The 21,036-nt window shown below is 53.3% G+C and overlaps 1 protein-coding gene across 1 annotated transcript in view; it reads right to left on the reverse strand.

Annotated features, from left to right (window-relative positions):
• Positions 1-1,852: 1,852 nt before the first annotated feature.
• Positions 1,853-21,036, reverse strand: part of LOC116952268 (protein Wnt-2b-like) — a 105,751-nt gene continuing 86,567 nt past the window's right edge. Inside the window, exons 4-5 of the mRNA XM_032971462.2 lie at positions 16,135-16,399; positions 1,853-6,902 (exon numbers count right to left, since the gene is read on the reverse strand). Coding sequence (XP_032827353.2) covers positions 6,673-6,902; positions 16,135-16,399 — 495 coding nt within the window. The 3' untranslated portion in view covers positions 1,853-6,672. The remainder of the gene's footprint in view (positions 6,903-16,134; positions 16,400-21,036) is intronic.

Genomic DNA, 21,036 nt, shown 5'->3' on the forward strand with positions numbered 1-21,036 from the left:
ATTGTGTAATCACAACAGTTACTGTGTAATCACAACAGTCATTGTGTAATCGCAACAGTCAGTGTGTAATCACAACAGTTATTGTGTAATCACAACAGTTATTGTGTAATCACAAGTCATTGTGTAATCACAACAGTCAGTGTGTAATCGCAACAGTAATTGTGTAATCACAACAGTCATTGTGTAATCGCAACAGTCAGTGTGTAATCACAACAGTCATTGTGTAATCACAACAGTCAGTGTGTAATCACAACAGTTATTGTGTAATCGCAACAGTCATTGTGTAATCGCAAGAGTCAGTGTGTAATCGCAACAGTTATTGTGTAACTCTTGCGCTATCGTTGCGGAAGTCAAGTGTCGCAGTCGTTGGTGCCGATAATGGCGCTTTAATGACCTGTAATTAGTGGTGGTGGTGGTGGTGCTGTGAAGGGCGGCGCCTGGCATCAACGTGGCGTTGCCAGTTCTTTAGGCTATCTTCCATCAGCCTTCGGGGCGTCGCAGTAGCGAGATGTTGACTACCTCGCCTGGTCCACAGGAGGTCCTTGGTTCGATCCCCGACGCCTGCTGAATATTTGGAGTTTGCGCGCCTCTCTCTCCCCGTGGAGATTTTTCTCCGGGTTTCCCCTCCACATTTAGAATCAACATCACCCCGCGTTTAGAGTGTTTGGATGATCAAGATGTCCACGTGATGAGCCACTTCGTTGGGGCTATCATTTGTAAGATGAAGTAAGCAGTCAGAGGAAGGGAACTCATCCAAGAGGACGCTGTGGAGATGGAGCGATGTAATCGCCTCGTGTACACAATTTGCAGAAGCGTGAGGGATGGGCAAATGGTGTTATCTGGTCCTTCAATCAGCAGTGGATAAGAACACGGATGATGATGATGATCATCGGGTGTCCTTGATTTGTATCCGTAGTGATTTCACGTTTAATTCAACACGGATATCAGTTCGGCCTTTTAACGCATCACTGAATAAAAAAACCGCATAAGCGCTCGTCAGCATTCGCGGCCTCACGGCCCACACGCGCACCCTGCTCATACCTCTTTCACACCTCGCTCACACCTCGTTGTTTCATCCCCCCTCCACCACAACGCACCATCCTCACCGCCAGCCAGAGGCGGGCTGCGTCATTTCGGTTGCCACTTGGCCGATGGCGCCCCCCGCTTAAATAAAGGATTCTCCTAAAAGTGAACTTGCATTTTTTCGTGTCATGTAATTATTAACTTTTAAAATTGGGTTTAAAAAAATAAACATTTGTTCGTGGCTTATTCTTGGTTCTTTCGGTAAAGTCACGTAGAAGGGAAACAATAAAATAATAAAAATATAAAGCAATAAAATTCTCACGACGTTTCGACTGCAACACAAGCAATCATCATCAGGTGTGAAAACCACAACAAGAAATTTTGAAAAAAAGTGGCGGGTTTTTTTAACGTTAGCACCACGGAGAGCGATTTGACAGTTTGTTCAGATGGACGAGTCCATCTATGTTCGGAAAAGAGGAGGGGGGAGACGAACAAATAATGGATGCGGTCTGAAAGCCACCCCCTCCTCTTTTCCGAACATAGATGGACTCGTCCATCTGAACAAACTGTCAAATCTCTCTCAGTGGTGCTAACGTTAAAAAAAAACGCCACTTTTTTCAAAATTTCTTGCTGTGGTTTTCACACCTGATGATGATTGCTTTTGTTGCAGTCGAAACGTCGTGAGAATTTTATTGTTTTATATTTTTATTATTTTATTGTTTCCCTTCTACGTGACTTTACCGAAAGAACCAAGAATATGAATCCCTGCAGTCACGAAAGCTTTAAACAAAGTTTGTTCGTGGCTTGATAAAAATGTAGAACAAGTGGATAATTTCAAGTCTTTTATTTGTATCCGTTCCGATTAAACCATATGCATACAGCAGTTTCTCGATTATCCTCGCTAATGACGGGATGTCCGTGGATGATCCACAAAAAATCTAATTTTCCTCGGATCTCTATGCCAAAAACCACTGATAGTCGGTATAAATCGTGTTTCGGTTAAGAAAATGTAGTTCGGTTTAAGCACGTGGCTTGTAATACACATTTCGAAGAATAACAATGTAAACTGTTTTCAGATTAAATTATTTGCGTCTTTCGGTAAAGTCACGTAGATGAACCTATCTTCGTGACTTTACCGAAAGACACAAAGAATATTAATCCCTGCAGTCACGAAAGCTTTAAGTCAAGTTTTTCGATTATTAATTTGGGCTCACGGGAAAATCTCCAGTGCGTGGTTGGTCCGCAAATCGGACGAACCTACGCGCAGATGATCGAGTCTACTGTGTATATATAATCCGGGAAGTCCGCGATTTACGAACGGGTTCCGTTCCTGGGACACCTTCTGAAGTCGAACGGTTCGTAAGAGTTGGAACACAATAATGTACCGTGTCTAAGTGCGCATCTTGGTCAGCGTGTACTCACCGGCGTTGGGCTTGACGTGGCATGCTGGGACTCATTACCGCTCACCTCGCGGAGGGTCGCTGCGCCGGAACCAAATAGTTCCGTGAAGATTTTCTAGGCCCCTGGGCTGCAGGCGCCGTGAGGCCCATCGGTAATATTTTCAAAAGTTAAATAAAACTTAAATTGATTTTTACAAGGCTAACAACAAATAAAATTGAGCATTCCAAATGGAAACAGGTCCCTGCAGGGTGGGCTGGTAGGAACATTGGAATTTTTTTTACACCCAACAGCACGAGATTTCACTTCGTTAAAGTATTGAAAGGGGACGGACGGACGGACACATTAATCTATTGCAGGCTGGTACACTCAGTTTACAACTTCGTTCCTACCAGTATAACTTTTCACTTCATCTCTGGAGGTCCTCCAGCTGGCAGAATCCGCCTGGGCTGCAGCCCCTGAAGCCCCCACACGCCTTAATCCGGCCCTGGTTCCACGGTTCGGTTCGCAAGTCGCGTGGCTAACAAGTGTTCGTATCTCACGTCAGTCAGCTCGTTCGCAAGCGCGGACGTTCGTAAGTCGGGGTTACTGCCTGTTAATCGACGGGCGCATTTGCCGCCCCAACGAAGCTCCCACGAGGCCGTGCCGAGCGGGGGCTGCGCGCCAGCTATCGTGGAGTGCCGGCGGTCGTGTCGACAGAGTTCTCTGCGGCGAGTAACAACGTGATAATAGGGTTTTCCCCCCTTTTTTTCTGGCAACGAAACAGCTGTGTTAAGATGTTAAAACACCAAACTGGAACCTTTTACGAGGAATCATGTCTGCATTAACCACAATACTTGTGGTCAGAATGCAAAAAAAACATTCTGATAGTATATGCGTTGTCCTTGAAACTGATTGGTCCACACCAGAGACGGCTTTCTTTTGAGCCTCGTCTCAAACGGTGCTAGACCAGAGGATGCCAAAAGGCGTCACACAGCCCAAAGACAATGCCACTATCAGAGTAATGAGAGCTCGGGGTGAGAATCTACATCACGGCACCTCCTTTGCCAGTACCGAAATATGATAATAGGGTTATCCCCTTTTTTTCTGGCAACAAAACAGGGCTGTGGGGGGGGACGGGGACGCCCACCGCCACCCTGCAGCCTGCGGATGTCTCGGATCGGGGGAAGAGGGCCAATTCAGAACACCGTCAACGAAACATGCAGGGAGACGTTTATTGATCAAACAACGATTCGAGTGAAAACAACCAGGGGGGTGGGGGGCAGCCTGCCCCCCCCCTCCCCACGTGCTTGGCAACTCGGGGTGAGCTCACGTTGACGCGTCCGACCTTTGAACCCCGTATTGTCAGTATAAAAAAAGACATGCCTTGCAAACACACATTAATTAAATACTTTATATTTGTTTTAAATGCTTTGCTGTTATTTATATTAGAAGACCACTTCGTCGCTTATGTACATGAACACTGTGGCAGATATTGACAACGTCTCATCGGCTGCTTCGCGGTTTAGCGCACCGTCTATTGTCCAGCAACTTGCAGTCGTTGACGCAGCAACACAAAGGCAAAGACAAAGATCCCCCGTGTAGCCTGTAACAGACTGTTGGGGCAAGTGCTGTTAGCGAGCACCCGTGAAGGCCGGCACGGTACACGAGGGGGTGGGTGGCCAGCACCGCGCCCGGCCGCCTTTGTCTCCCTGGTGGCGATGTTTACTACACACCGCACCAGGCACTCATTTGAGGTCGAGTCGACCTAGGGGAGGCCCAGGGCCGGTTCAGATAATCGTCACTGTTGTTGGTGGCCGTGAGCAGGAATCGAACTCGGGTCGCCGGGTTCGTAGCGCGGCGTAGTGCTAACCGCTACACTACCGCTCCCCACACACACACACAGTCACACACACACAGTCACACACACAGTAACACACACAGTCACACACACACAGTCACACACACAGTCACACAGTCTCACACACACACAGTCACACACACACAGTCACACACACAGTCACATACACAGTCACACACCCACAAACACATTCACACACACACAGTCACATACACAGTCACACACAGTCACACACACAGTCTCACACACACAGTCGCACACACACACAGTCACACGCACACACAGTCGCACGCACACACAGTCACACACGCACAGTCGCACACACACACAGTCGCACACACACACACAGTCACACACACACAGTCACACACAGAGTCACACACACAGTCACACACAGTCACACACACAGTTACACACACAGTCACACACACACAGTCACATACACAATCACACACAGTCACACACACAGTCACACACACAGTCACACATACACAGTCTCACACACACAGTCGCACACACAGTCACACACACAGTCACACACGCACAGTCACACACACAGTCGCACACACACAGTCACACACACAGTTACACACACAGTCACACACACACAGTCACATACACAATCACACACAGTCACACACAGTCACACACACAGTCACACATACACAGTCTCACACACACAGTCGCACACACAGTCACACACACAGTCACACACGCATAGTCACACACACAGTCGCACACACACAGTCACACACACAGTCACACACGCACAGTCGCACACACACACAGTCACAAACGCACAGTCGCACACACAGTCACACACACAGTTACACACACACACACAGTCACACACAGTTACACACACACACAGTCACACACACACAGTCACACACAGTCACACACAGTCACACACACACACAGTCACACACGCACGCGTAAAGAGATAATTTACTTACAACATTGGAGACGTTTTACCATGCCAATATACAGCTATAAATGACAGAAATTGCATTATTAATAGTTGTTATATCAAAGGAAAACCTGGCCATGTGTGGGTAACATACACATCGGAGAGCTATTCAGAAATAGTTAATGGCATTAAAGTATTTAATAACTTATTGGATAATGTAACAATGTATGCCAACTACATATCCGACTAAGTCTGAAAGCACGCTACGTCTATACGAAGAATATGCACGCTATGGCAAGCGCTTTATGTGCAAATATGTACACAGTATTCCCACGTTATTCACGAACTTGGCTGTCCGCGAATCGCGTCTGGAACTCTCTGCACGACTGCTGTGATCGAGAGTGATGGGATCAAGTGGTGAGAGAGAATGTGATGAGTTCATTCAGAAACTATTTAATACTTTAACATTTATTTACTTTACGTTTATTAACACCGATTGTTATTGGTTTGTGTCGTCATGATCATTCTCGTGTACCCAATAGCTTATTTACGTATCCATTTAAGATAATTATTTTTTATTCCCCGCGGCCCCGATTTGGTCGTCCGCTCAACAATAAAAAAAAACCGCGGCTAAATTCGCGAGCGTCCGCGGAACGTAGCCACCACCCACCCCTCGCCTCGCGAACGACGAGGGAATCGTGCAGAGGAGAAGACTGCTCGTGCGTACGAGAGGGAAGGGCCGCTCACGGAGACGCCGCTCGCCGCTCGCCGGTTGCGGGCGAACAGCGCGCGGGGTATGGGGCGGGTGGATGGGATGGGTGCTGGGAGACAATCACCAAACAGCCGCCAGTAAACTCGTGTCCCCAAGAAGACTCTCACACCACCACCACCACCCCCCCCTCCTCTACACAAGAGCAGGGCAGCTCCAACATCTCGACCCCAGCGTCTCTCTCTCTCTGCGTGTGTGTGTGTCCCGCGCGGGTCGGGTCATTTTCGACGTAATTGCACTTTCAGTTCACGGTCACAAAAGGAAAAGCAAAAACAACAACAACCAACGAAAGACGCCGCTCGGAGCCTCTCGAGCGCCGCACGAGACGCGGGCGAGGCTCAGCGGTGACGTCGAGAGCCGCCGCCGCCGCTCTCCCCGCGAGTTCTTGCAAGGGAGCCGTCGACCGGGCCAAGCCCCCCGCGGTCGTGTCCATCGGCGATTCCGGACGGGTGGAGGGGGGTCATGTCCCGGCTCAAAAGTGGTGGCACTTCCCCGCGCGTCCTCCTCCTCCTCCTCATCTCTCTCTCAGCGTCGCGCAATTCCGGGGCGCGCCCCCGGCAGTGCTGCCACCCTCCCATCCCGACACGGTCCGTCACCTCCGTCGACCCCCCCCCCCACTCCCGAACCCACCGCCGCCATCGCCTCGACGAAGAACCTCGGAGTCCGTCGCACGTCCTGACGCCGCCGCCGCCGCCGCGTCCCAGCCCGGCGTGGCGTGCGCCGCCCAGCGCCCTAAGTCTGGTCCAGCCAGTCGGCCTGCTTGGGCGCCTTGCAGGTGTGCACGTCCAGACTCTCCTGGCACTCCTTGCAGCGCACCGAGCAGCACCAGTGGAACTTGCACTCGCACTTGGCGGTGCGCGTGACCCGCGTCGTGTCGTAGCCGCGGCCGCAGCACATCACCTCGCAGCCGTCAGTGCCGCGCGACGCCCTGTTGCACGCCCGTCCCGCTGTCCCCATCGAGCCTAGGGCGGCCGCGGTGGGGTGGGTGGGATGGGTGGGGTGGGGGGGAAACGAGAGCGAGCGGTTTAGCGGGGAGACAAAGGCGGCCGGGCGCGGTGCTGGCCACCCACCCCCTCGTGTGGCGTGCCGGCCTTCACGGGCGCTCGCGAACGGCACTTGCAGCGACGGTCTGTAAAGTCCACACGGGGGATCTTTGGCTTTGCTTTTTGTGTCGCTGCGCAAGGGGACACGCGCACGGGGACAGGCGCACGGGGACACGCGCACGGGGACAGGCGCGTCTCGAGGACGGGGATCCCGCTGGCTTAGGCGCCCGGCCCTCCTCGCAGGCACCGTCCGGGCTCCTAGGGAAGAGCAAGGAGTCGGCACAGTCGCAGGGGCCCGTGGACGGAGGGAGGGGGGGCTAAGGCCCCTCCCGTCTGTCCCCCCCCCCCCTTAGTGGTGTGTGCCAGCAGGAGGACTCTCCATGTGATCGTCGTTTCTACGTTGATCACTCGGCTGTGGGCTCGAGATGACAATGCAGCGTGCCCCCCTCCCCACCCACAATGCAGTGTGCCCCCCCACCGACAATGCAGTGTGCCCCCCCCCACCCACAATGCAGTGGTGCCCCTCCCCGCCCACAATGCAGTGTGCCCCCCTCCCACAATGCAGTGTGCCCTCCCCCCACCCACAATGCAGTGTGCCCCCCCCCCCCCACCCATAATGCAGTGGTGCCCCCACACCCACAATGCAGTGGTGCCCCCCGCCCATACCCCCCCCCCGCCACAGGCCCCCCTATTCGCACGCCACTGCCCAGCAGCAGCTCCCTGCTTCCCAGCTAACCCTTCTCTCCCCGCTGCAAAAAAACACACAACCAGGTGAGCGCCAAACGCCAGAGGAGCCACCGCAGTGAAATAATCTGGGAAATGCTACGCGCGTGTGCGTACGGGTACATATGTACGTTGAACTTCTTTCGCGCCGTACGTAGCGAATCGTGTTAATCGAAGATGCGGGGGGGGGGGGAGGACAAAAAAACTAAACACAAAAATCTGTTCTAAAGAAATTATTTTCAATGGAAGTGCTTCCTAACATCGGAAGGAAGAGCGTTCCAGACGGAGGCAGAAGCGCATCTGAATGCGCCGCGCGATGCGGTGACCGCCGCCTTTGTTCGATGGCTGAGCCAAAAGCCGCCGCTGCGAGGATGACCGCCGGAGTGCGCGTGATGATGGTTCAAGCTCCTTGACGAGATCAGCGAGGCATTGTGGTTCATTTGTGGCGGGCGCTCTGTGTGTGTGTGACGAGCGCTCTGTGTGTGTGACGAGCGCTCTGTGTGTGTGACGAGCGCTCTGTGTGTGTGACGAGCGCTCTGTGTGTGTGACGAGCGCTCTGTGTGACGAGCGCTCTGTGTGTGTGTGTGACGAGCGCTCTGTGTGTGTGTGACGAGCGCTCTGTGTGACGAGCGCTCTGTGTGTGACGAGCGCTCTGTGTGTGACGAGCGCTCTGTGTGTGACGAGCGCTCTGTGTGTGACGAGCGCTCTGTGTGTGACGAGCGCTCTGTGTGTGACGAGCGCTCTGTGTGTGTGTGACGAGCGCTCTGTGTGTGTGTGACGAGCGCTCTGTGTGTGTGTGACGAGCGCTCCGTGTGTGTGACGAGCGCGTTCGGCAACAGGAAGCCGATGCAGCTCGGCGAGCGCCGCACGGACACGGCCGGACCCCGCGGTGCACGCTGCGGCTTGCCGATGTTTTTGGCAGGCGTCCCGTCGAGCGGTGAGTCGCATTAATCGAGCCGTGGTGGGGGGAGGGGAAGCTGCCACTGTGGTCGCAACGGCGGGCGCGCCGGACTCGCCACCGTCCGTGGGTCGCCGGTTCGAGTTGTCCTCCGCGTCCGCCCAGCAGCGTAATTGGGGCACCAGGCGGTGAGTCGGTCCATCGGCAGGTCGCGTGCGGCGGGGTAGAGTGTGGACAAGCCCACTTCCTTTCAACAGTTTGCTCTAATCGAGGCCCTTACGGCCAGTAGTGGCGTGAGCGAGCAATTGCACTTACACGTACCCGCCTGCACGCCTTGGCAGAAGATAACACGTTTTCAGAGTCCTGGACGCAAATTTTTCTCGCGTGATGACAGCGGCATTAAGGGCCGCCGGCTGGCGCGAACTGGGCAGGGTGGCGGCGCCGAGAGCTAAACGCCTGGACTCGCCGCTCGAGTTTCAGATTCCGATTCGCGATGTCGACTTAGGAGCTCATCGTCCCTGAGGGTCTCGCGAAGGAAGAAACCGGCGTGCGGAAAGCCAGCGAGCGGCAGTCGCCGGTTGCCCCGGCTGGGGAACAGTGGAGTTCGTCCGTGGTGGCCGCGAGCGTCGGTGGGAACGCGGAGGCGGCCCTCTGACATCAGCCGCGCGATTACGCGCCGACAGACGAAGCTTTTAAAGCGAGGCTGACGCGAGGACACCTGCAACTTAATCTGGGATGAAATGTACCTCGCAAAAAAAGCTCAGCCTGCTCCGACGCAGGTCAAAATCCCCTCGTAATTACGATCGCGAGAGAAAAGAGGAGAGGGAAAAAAACACATTTCTAATGAGTCTGTCTTCTCAAAACCATCCCAGGTGCCTTGCCGGCAAAGGTAAAGCCGCAGGGGCTGCTGCAATTGCCAGCTCACAAACCCCACGCAGCTGGCAATATTTGGCCCGCTCTTCGCATTCTTTACCCCGCCGTGCACGCGACCTGCCGATCGACTTGACCCTCTCCCCCGCTCCGAGACGTCTGCAAGCTGCAGGGTGGCGGTGGGCGGGCGTCCCCCACCCCCCCCCCCCCCTCGTTCACCGTCAAATCGCAGGATGCGCAAAGCGACTCGGCATTCGTTTAATTCGGAGAGAGGCGTCGCAGCGTCCCGTCGTTTTTGTTAAAGACGTTGTTGCTCGCCAGCAACAGAGGACCGCAGCGACACGACCGCCGCGCTCTGCAGTAGCTGGGACGACGATTGTTTTATTTTGGTTCTTCCGATTCCATTCCGATGACGTGCACTAATGCACGTCATCGGAATGGGAAAGGGTTTAAACTGCGTTGGCTGAGCCCGTTCATCACTCCGCTGGGCCGACCGAGGCGGGAGATAGGGATGTAAGAAACTTGCGCCGTCGTTTCAAGCGCCGCGCCATCGCGAGGTCGATCCGGCGACCCCTAGGTTGCGAGTCCAGCGCGCTAATCCGCTGGGTAGCGTCGCCAAGTAGCTGTGCAGTACGCGTACCGCCCCTACGGTAAATAGAATCTGGCGTAAAGTCCACAATTCGTTAACAAATATAAATTATCTTATTTGCTGCTGGGGCTGAGATAATGTCCATGTGAAGTCTGAACATTACACACCACAGCAAAGACAAAGATCCCCCGTATAACCTTAACTGTTGGGGCAAAGTGCTGTTTGCGAGCACCTATGAAGGCCGGCACAGCCATGAGGGGGTGGGTGGCCAACACCATGCCTTTGTCTCCCCCAGTGGCGATGTTTATACACCGCGCCAGGTACTCACTTGAGGCTGAGTCGACCTAGGGGGGGGGGAGGCCCAGGACCGGTTCAGACAACCATCACCGGTGTTGGCCGTGAGCGGGAATCGAACTCGGTTCACGAGGTTCGTAGCGCGGCGCGCTGACCGCGATACCGCCGCTCCCCACCCAATACAGACACAGGCGCACCCGTAGCGCGGTGCTCAGTGTCACCGCGCTACGAAACTGCCGACCCGAGTTCAATTCGCGCTCACGAGCCACGATGTCGGTGCCGAACCTCCGAACCGGCGCTGGGCCTCGCCACGAGAGAAACGCAGGCGGCCGGGCGCGGCGTTGCCCGCTCGCCGTGCCGCCTTGCCAAGGCGCTGCTCGTGGACGGCGCCCGTCCTCGCCGCGACCCCAGCAGCGGATCGAGAAACGAAAGGAACAAGAGGAGCCATTTTGTTTTCGAATTCGGTAAACAAAACAAACAAAAAACCGCAAAATTTCGATTTAAAGCTTTCGTGACTGCAATGATTCATCTTCTTTGGTTCTTTCGGTAAAGTCACGTAGAATGATAATAAAATAATAAATTGATAAAATAAAATAACACAATAATATTCAATGTATTATTTTATTATCATTCTACGTGACTTTACCGAAAGAACCAAAGAAGAAAAAACCGCAACTGAGTATTTCGAGAGGCGCAATGCGGCTGTGGTGGTGAACACGAGACGCTGGCGGTACTCGATAAATGACGTCACGAAGCAGTCCCTTTGAAGAGCGGCCACACGCGGCTACAGGAGACCTCAGGTTTGCCGAGCCCTGACCCAGACAGCCTGGGGTTAGTGGCATCTGTGTTTGTGCCGAAGATCTGCTACTGGCAACTTCGCTGCAAAGCAACGCTGCGCAGTTTGAATAAGTTGCGACTGAGGCTTGACTTGAGAAACATCTCCCGGTTTGGTCTGCAGTGGGAAGGGTGGCAACGCAACTGTTCACTCACTCAACTCACCCAACTTTACTCAACAAAAACACACCCATCAGGCTCGCCACTTCGCCAGGCTTGACTCGAGAAAAAGTCCGGGGAGTTTGCGTCTGTGTCCGGGCGATGCCGCCCCGACGTGGCGCGAGAGAGACGCCGTCAAATTTTCAGGCCCCCCCACCTCCCTCCGCCCCCCCAGCGCCCCCCGCGCCCCCCGCGCCCGAGCAGTGGACTCACAATGCCCGCTCTCGAGCTATGGTGTCAAAAGAGTTGAGGATTATATTAGCTTATACGGAAAACGCTAAGCTCATTGGGGTGCACTGGGGCATGTCAACTCATTTCATACACTTGGCAGCACCGCCTTATTAATGCAACAACAGGGGCGGCAAGAAGCCCAAGGATATGCACGCGACGCACGACATCGCTCGCACGCTCATTTCTGGAGGTGAGGAGTTTAGGGTGTCTGTTGTTGTTATTGTTGCGGCTCGTCGTTGTCAGGTGCCGTTGCGGGGGGGTGCCTGTTGTTGTCGCTGTTGTCGGTTTGATGTTGCGGGGGCAGCGGGAGGAGCGGAGCCTCATTGGTTGCGGTGGAGGTTTACGGGAAGATCCCGGCTCCGTCACCACCATTCCACCACGATGGGCTTTGTGGCGTGCGGGTAGCGGTAAGGGGCAGGCGGGCGAGTTGAACGCCAGGTAAATGGGAGCGGGGGGGGGGGTGGGGGGGGGGGCGTGGAGCACGCTCGCAGGACGGTCGCTGACACGAGGAGGAGGAGGAGGAGGCGAAACTGCGAATAACCCAACCAACAAAATACATCCATTGTTAATTACATGACGACAGTTAACCCCCCTCTCTCTGGTCCTCGCACCTGATTGGCTCGCAAGTGACGACGTCACGTTCATCCCCCGTCTATTTAAGACCACGACGGAAGGAGGATTCCTCCACAACTCTGGCTGTCGCCTGATGCGGCCGGTGGTAATTACCAGCGAAACGTCACGGCCCTCGGATTGTAACAAGGTTGTGGGTTTACTCTCCAACACACCGGATAGTGCTGTACTAGTGACGAATGGGCACACTTTGTTAATGTGACAAACCTTACTAATTGGCTGTGTCGGGCGGTGGGGGGTTTTACGACGCATTTATATTTATAATTACGACCCCTACTTTATAAAGCGCCTTTCATATTGAACTATCTGAAAGCGCTGTACGTAAAAAGTAAAACTACACTCACAAATATAGATAATGTGGGCTGTGTCGGATGGTGCCGGGCTTGACGACACATTTCATATTTACTCGATCTAACCCAAAATAACAGGGGTCACGAAAGCCCCGGCTGTTACTACCGCTGCTGCTGCTACTACCGCTGCTGCTCCTACTACCACTGCTACTACCGCTGCTGCTGCTACTACCGCTGCTGCTGCTACTACCGCTGCTGCTGCTACTACCGCTGCTACTACCGCTGCTGCTGCTACCGCTGCCACTGCTGCTGCTACTACCGCTGCTGCTCCTACTACCGCTGCTACTACCGCTGCTGCTGCTACCGCTGCCACTGCTGCTGCTACTACCGCTGCTGCTGCTACTACCGCTGCTGCTGCTACTACCACTGCCGCTGCTGCTACTACCGCTGCTACTACCGCTGCTGCTGCTACTACCACTGCTACTACCGCTGCTGCTGCTACTATCGCTGCTGCTACTACCGCTGCTGCTGCTACTGCCGCTGCTACTACCGCTACTGCTGCTACTATCGCTGCCGCTGCTACTACCGCTGCTGCTGCTACTACTGCTGCCGCTGCTGCTGCCACTGCTGCTGCTGTTTAAGTGTTAAAACTGAGGATGGAGTTCGTGGCGGTGAGAAGGTAAGAAGCAAGTGGAGTGTGGGAGGCTGAGACCTGGGCGGGGGGGGAGGGGTGCGCTGAGAGTTGGCTGCCGGGGTGAATAGGTTGAAGGGGCGGGGTTCTTTAGCAAATAGTTTGAGGAGAACGACGCTCCTCGTGCATTCCCATAACCTGTCTGGGCAGGTCAGATGGATTTTGTCCGCATGAGTTCGCAGGGCACATAACCAGAATTCCTGATCGCCGTGCGCACGTGATGATCGCCGTGATCGCCGGGGTCCCGTGGCGGGAACGCGCTTTCTGGGAAAATCGCCGGTGCCCGCACGTCGAGTAATTTTGGTGTTCTTGACTTAAGTAGGTAAGTTAAGAAATATATTTATAATCGAGCGATTTTATTTTCCTCTTCTCCGAAAATTACAATAAAGCCGCTTAAAGTCAAATAAAAATTATCCGTCGCTTCATTTAACAGGCGAGCGTTGAGTTCACCGGTTGGGTGAAGGCGTCGCTGTTATGGGAACTTTTTTGCCGGTATCAAAGAATGCAAAAATAAAATTTGGTGTTTTACCCGTTCTGTAAATAAAACAGGCGGTGTGTTTAAGATGTCCGAACGCCAAACAGAGACCCTTTCTGCAAGGAATCAACTTGCCGCATTAACCACGCGTGGTACTAAAGCACAAGCTCTGACGATGTGCGGCTTTGTAACTGAAACCGAGTGGCCCACGCCAGCAGCCCTTCCTCGAGGACGTTGTTTTCGCGCGCGGACAGGCGACGGCGTTACCTCTCAAGTGAAAACTCACGTCTTATCCTCCGGCGCGTTGGGCCGAGGGGCCCGACGCTTCCTGCCGCACGCCAAAACGTCGGCCCAACGCGGCGAAGTTTTGCCGAGTGGCCGCGCGTGCGGTCGACGCACGCCTCTGCTGCGGTCACGGCCGGTCGGAGTGTTTACACTTTTAAAGATGATCATGAACGCTGCTGTGCGCCCTGTGTCACCTCGCCACGCGGTTGAAGCCAAGCCCGCCTGCTGTTGGTTTACAAAACGGGATCAATGAACTCACGTGCCAGACCCACTTCTGCCTCTCTGGCCCTCGTTTTTTTTTCACGTGCCATGGGGAAGGGATATCGCCCGAAACGTCATGGATGAGATATAGATTTTTTTGAAAAATCGTTTTTAAGGCCACGGAAGGGTACAAATGTTTAATTAAAATTAGGATGAGAAAAGCGTGCCATGTGTGCGAGTACCACAGCTGTCAACCCGTACGGTTTCCAGGTCCATGCGGCGTACAGCCGTTTCAATACACGCAAAGCAAAAATCGTGTCCATTTGTGTGTTCTCCCTTGTGATGGGACTTTGTTGGATGAACGTTGAGATTTACAAGGGGCACGGGGTAACCAAACAGGTCTGAGTTGGTCTGTAAAAAGTTAGGCAGCACTGAGAAGGGGTTGACAGGTGTGTCGTAAGGCTGTATCATGCTGAATAATAATAATAATGATGATGATCACAGAGTTGTTACGATGACTTCGTGACACCACCGGCAGGGAAAGAAAAATACAGAAAACACAAACGGCAACATTGCGGATATGTAAGGAATTATAAAAGAAACGGATTTTTCTTAGCACTTTCTGCGAAAACTGTCAACAAATGGACACCACGTGCCATCCCATATGAACAAACAACGCGTTTGTGCTTTAAAGGATTTCACCCCCCCCCCCCCTCCACCGCCCCACAAAGTGAAATCATTTGTAAAAGCCGCACGATTGCCTCAACGCTCAGGGCGTCCGTGACATTATCACAACGACTCCGATCGTCGTCGTAATGTTATCAAGAAGGGCACGGCCTCTCTGGTTGACGTGACCCAGCCTGAGCAGAGTGCCTCCGCCGCCAAGTAAATCCCTCATGGAAGACCGACCACAGCCCCGCGTGCCAGGCTAACCACCAAGAGTGCCGCGCCAGCGGCACTCATCTTCGCTGGCCTAAACCCGGGGCGGTAGAGACGAGTTCCCGCGCTTTGGCGCTGCGTTGCTCCACGAATACGGCGACAGGAGCTCCGATTCCCGCTCACGACCAATTAGCAGTGGGGAATATTTGAACCGGCCCTTGTCCGTGCCGGCCTTCATAGGTGCTACTCGCTAACGGCACTTGCCCCGACAGGCTATACGGGGGTTTATTTTTTTAATTTATCTTTGTCTCTATAGCTACTGGAATAAAATGCCCTCCCTTAGGACAGTGCAACGCTGAAAACAAACAACAGGCTGCAGGGTGGCGCAGTGGTGACACTCGCGCCTCGGAGTAAGCAGGGGCCCTGGGTTCGATTCCTGGCTCGGGCAGACTCTCTGCGCGGAGAGGTTTGTATGCTCTTCCTGCTGTTCTGTTCTCCATGGGCTTTCTCGAGGTGTTCCATTTGCACCCATACCAAACAAAACACCCGATACAATGCAACTGCTCTTGGCCACAGTATCTCAAATCTTAGACGGGCCACTCGAATACTGAATGCCAGCAAGGTGTGCCTTTTTAACACAAATAGCAACCCGCACATCATTTGGACGCGGCTGTCTGTCTGTCTGCTACGCCCCCCCGCCCAGCCAGCCAGCCAGCCAGGACGCCGCCCAGCCAGCAAAACTTTTTTCTCATAAACTACGATAGCGTCAGCGTGCCACGCCGCGCCGCCGCACAGCGTTTTGCTCACTCTCGAAGAGGCAGACCGACTGAGAGGCGCGAGGAGGAGCCGCGGCCACGCAAATTTGCTGGCGCTGCCAGCAAATTTGCCACAGCTGTGCGGCCCCCTGCATATTAAAGGCGTTTACCGGGCAACTCAACTAGCAGTTCGCGTTGACCAAAGTGTGCTCCCTCGCCCCCTCTACCGCCGCCCCCACGGACAAAGCTGGTAAGGTAGCCACGCGCAGCGACCCGGCGCCAACAGCAATTGCCCAAGCTCTGCGTTCCGGGGTGCGTGAGGGTGGGGGGGGGGGGGGGTCCCTCACCAGCCTCGCGGTCGAACAGGCAGTAGTCGGGGGACGTGTCGGAGTAGACGAGGTCGCTCTTGGTGGGCTTCTTGAAGTTGCGGTTGGCCACGAGGAAGCCCGTGCCGTCCTGGTTGAGCGCCACCTGGATGGCGGCGTTGTACCTCCGCCGCAGGAAGTCTCCCGTGCGCCTGAAGTCGGACATGGCGAGCCAACAGGTGCGCAGCGTGCAAGAGCCGCTCACGCCGTGGCACTTGCACTCGGGCTTCAGGAAGCGCTTCACCGCCTTGCGCCACCGCCGGGCACGGAGAGGGAGCGCGGGCACACGCACGCACGCACGCACACGCACGCACACATACATACACATGCGCACACACATGCACACACGCACGCACGCACACACACACGCACGCGCACGCACACGCACGCACACATACATACACATGCGCACACACATGCACACACGCGCGCCGGTCAAAGACTAAGATCCCCTCCGTCTAGTCGGTGGTAAACGGGAATCGAACTCGGGTGGCCGGGTTCGCAGCGTAGCGTAGCCCTAACCGCGACACCGCCGCACACACACACGTGTACACACACACACACGTGTACGTGTACACACACTCACACACACGTGTACACACTCACGTGTACACACGTGCACACACACACACGTGTACACACACACACGTGTACACACACGTGTACACACACACACGTGTACACACTCACACACACGTGTACACACACGTGTACACACACACACGTATACACACGTGTACACACACGTGTACACACTCACACACACACGTGTACACACACGTGTACACACACACACGTGTACACACACACACACGTGCACACACTCACACACACACGTGTACACACTCACACACACACGTGTACACACACACACACGTGTACACACACACACGTGTACACACTCACACACACGTGTACACACACACGTGTACACACCTCCACTCTTGCCTCGTGCCAAACAAATACCGAACGGTTGAATGCAAATGGACACGCGCGCACACACAACAAAGATCCCCCGTGTAGCCTTAACAGGCTGTCGGGGCAAGTGCATGTTCGCGAGCACCTATTATGGCTGCGCGAAAACGTGCACACGTGAGAAAAGAGGTCCCCAGCCACTGTGGGCGAGCAGCACCTATGAACGCCCGCATGGCACGCGAGGGGGGTGGGTGGTCAACACCACCACGCCCGACCGCCTTTGTCTCCCCAGTGTGCGATGTTTACACACCGCACCAGGTACTCATTTGAGGCAGAGTCGACCTAGGAGAGGCCCAAACCGGTCGAGATAATCGTCACTGGTGTCAGTGACGGTCAGCGGTTATGGAACTCGAGTCTCGTAGCGCAGTCCGCTAATCTGCTACGCTACCGCTTCCCACAACAGAGACAAAGATCCCCCGTGTAGCCTTAACAGGCTGTTGGGGCAAGTGCTGTTAGCGAGCAACGATTAATGGCCGCGCACACGTGCACACACGACCAACGCGTGACCATTGATTCCGTAAGCATTCACTGCACAACTTTGCTTGGCGATTGTGCATTCGGCAGTGGTGCACAAGGACAAAGGAATCGCAAAACGCACGCGCTCTTCAATGACACCGCTTTGAAATATATAAAAAAAATACATTCGGGACGTTTCGGGCACTTCGAGGGTCATAACAATCCAGCAATAAATGTGTCGCCTCCATTCTGTCCGGTCTCCAGTTGTGTGCGATGAGGAGGGTCGTAGCCTGAAACGTCGAATATTATATATTGTTTTAAAGCCACGAGTGTTGTTAATGACGAACGTGGTTGAGTTTGTTTTTTTGTTATTCATTTGTGCTTTGTGCACCGCTGCCAACTCAGCAGCAGCATCGCCACATAATTGGCGTAATTATTGAGCTTCACACGACGTGGTTCACTTGTCAATGTTGTTGTTTAGTTAAAATATCGAACAAACCTTAAAACATTCCAGGCACAAAATAAAATTATGACTGTCAACAAGTGTATTTTACAACGTGACCGACATAATTGTCCGTGTACGGTGCGAAGGAAGTTCAACATCATATTCTTGGTTCTTTCGGTAAAGTCACGTAGAAGGGAAATAATAAAATAATAAAAATACAAAACAATACTTTTATTTTTTTATTTAAAGCTTTCGTGACTGCAAGGATTCATATTCTTGGTTCTTTCGGTAAAGTCACGTAGAAGGGAAACAATAAAATAATTTAAATATAAAACAATTAAATTCTCAAATTTTCTTGCTGTGGTTTTCACACCTGATGATGATTGCTTGTGTTGCAGTCGAAACGTCGTGAAAATTTTATTGTTTTATATTTTTATTATTCTATTGTTTCCCTTCTACGTGACTTTACCGAAAGAACCAAGAATAAAACTTTTATTGTTTTATATATTTTTTTAAATTACTTTATTATTTCCCTTCTACGTGACTTTACCGAAAGAAACAAGAATATGAATCCCTGCAGTCACGAAAGCTTTAAATCAAAGTTCAACATCCATACGTCCCCTTCGTTTGCACGCATACGCAACTTCGTGCAAGACAACACGCGATCTCCACGGCAGCTAGCTTGCGTGCAGTGCCCATTAAAACGTTACACTTCAAAGTGTAGTATCTTTCCACCAGTGTTCATTTGTCCTCGAGGAAACCCGCGACACCTTTCGGCAAAGCTCCCGAGACCACCCCCTACTCTATAACGGTTAGTAACGGTTAGTAACGACATCCAGTAGGGTACGAGCCGCTCTAAATTAAAGTGTCTTGTCTTCGAGGTCACACCTGCTCGTTCGATTTAGTTTTTTTTTTAAGTTGTTTAGTTTATATTCTTGGTTCTTTCGGTAAAGTCACGTACAGACAAACCTTACTAGTTGGCTGTATCGGGTGGTGGCGGGTTTAATGAAACATATATTTACGCGATCTAAACAAACAAAAAACTGTATTATGGATGATATTGGTCGTGAAAGCCTTCGTGTTAAAGCATTGGGCAGGTATTTTTTTTAGTTAAAGGATAACTGGTTAAACCGGTAACCGTTTTCAGAAGTGGTTACCGGTTTCCCAGAGTCATGAACCTGGTGAGCTTCCCCCCCCCCCTCCCCCCCCCAGCGGAATTTCGGGGCGCCGAGGTGGCGAGATGTTGACTACCTCGCCTGATATACAGGAGGTCGTGGCTTCGACTCTGACCCTGTGATGCCTGCTGCTCCTGCTGTATATTTGGAGTTTGTCTCTTTCCCCATGGTCGCGTGGACTTATCTCCAGGTCCTCGGGTTTTATCCTCCACATTTGGAATCGACGCGCGTTGAGAATTATTTGTCTTCGTTGGGCTTTCATTTGTGGCCAGGTCGCTTCTGATAAATAGCCGCACATCTGAGTGGGGCCTTACCTGGTACAATAAAATAAGAGTTGACGGTTACGTTTCAACGAGGGCGCCGATTCGCCGGCGGCTCGAGTCACCGAATGGTCACTTTAAAACCTCGTTTCTCACGAGGGGGGCTCTAAGAAGTTCCTTGGCCTGCTCGTGCACGCCGGCCTGAAACGACGCGGGAGCACCCCGTGCGTATACTACCCCATCGTGCGCGACCCGCAAGCTCGACCGAACCGGCGTCGACATGGAATTGACCGCTGAACGTAGCTGCGGGCTGCTCATCGTCAATTGCCACGTAGGGGGTTCGTCCGTCGTGTGTGCCACATCTACACCGCTGGGTGGACACAGATCCCCTGCTGCTGGGGGGGGGGGGGGGGGGAACGGTGAAGGTAGCAGCTCCACCACCCCCCCACCTTTTCAGTTTTCAATTCGCATGGTGAACGCGTTACCGGCAGAGATATCTGCACGAGCTCTAAAATCCGTTGCCCAGGAAAATTACAATTTAACGACGCCGTTTTTATTTTTTCACGCGGGGCGGGGGGGGGGCTAGGGCGAACGATCGCGCTCCGAATGCGTGGTGCCCCGCTCGCCGTGAGATGGATTGTTTCATAAGAAGCCCCGTGAGATGGATCGTTTAATAGACAGGAAGTTGTGCCCAGAATGAATTGGACCTTGGCCACAGCAGAATGGGGTGGGGGGGGGGGGGGGGCTCGAAATTAGCTGCAAGCCCCTCGGCGTCTGGGAGCGTCCCGGGTGCCATTCACATGCAAACTCGGGCCGACGCTGATCCTAGCTGGGAACTGCCATCACACGGTGCCAACAAAACCCTCTTGCGTGAGGAGGAGGAGGGGGGGTGGTTAATCAGGGTTTGCCTTTGTCATAATCACACTTCAGAGCTGGCCTGGCAGGACGTAACGATGTTTTTTTTTACTCACGGGCAAACAAACAGAGAGCACAACTCAGCAATGTCTTTCTTTTTGTCCTCGAACCGTCATCATCATCATCATCATCCTCCTCCACCGCCCCTTTTCTGACGCAGTGAATCGTGAAAGATGAGGAAAAATAGCGAACTGTTACAAGGGCCTGGAAGAAAGGGGGACTTGAGATCATTTGATCAAAAAGCTGCTTACACGGCTCGGCATTAATGCGGCGGATTAGAGTCCTAATCCCAACACTTCATCACCTCAGCGGGGAGTGAATGGGTGAGGTGGGAGGGGGGTGGGAGGCCAGCGACTGGCATGGCGGGCTGGGTGGGTGAGGTGGGGATTTTGGTGGGTGGAGAAATATTCCAGGAGGAAGAAAGCAAACGAGCAAAGGGGAGAGGGGGGGGCGACAGAAGGAATCTGAACTGGCAGACTTACAGACCAAAGGGAAGGGGATTCGGGACAAAGGCATCAAGAGACCTGGGATGAGAGGGAGGCAATTAAAAAAGAGGAGGATTAAACTATGAGGGAATAATCAGCAACACGGCGGCGGGCGCATGTGACCATAAGTACGTGTCCCTGATGGCCCTTGCTTTCGGGAATGCAGCAGACTT

The sequence above is a fragment of the Petromyzon marinus genome, chromosome 46 (assembly GCF_048934315.1).
Source record: "Petromyzon marinus isolate PM22_M1 ecotype Great Lakes invasive population chromosome 46, UKy_Petmar_22M1.pri1.0, whole genome shotgun sequence".
In the NCBI taxonomy this organism is placed as follows: Eukaryota; Metazoa; Chordata; class Hyperoartia; order Petromyzontiformes; family Petromyzontidae; genus Petromyzon; species Petromyzon marinus.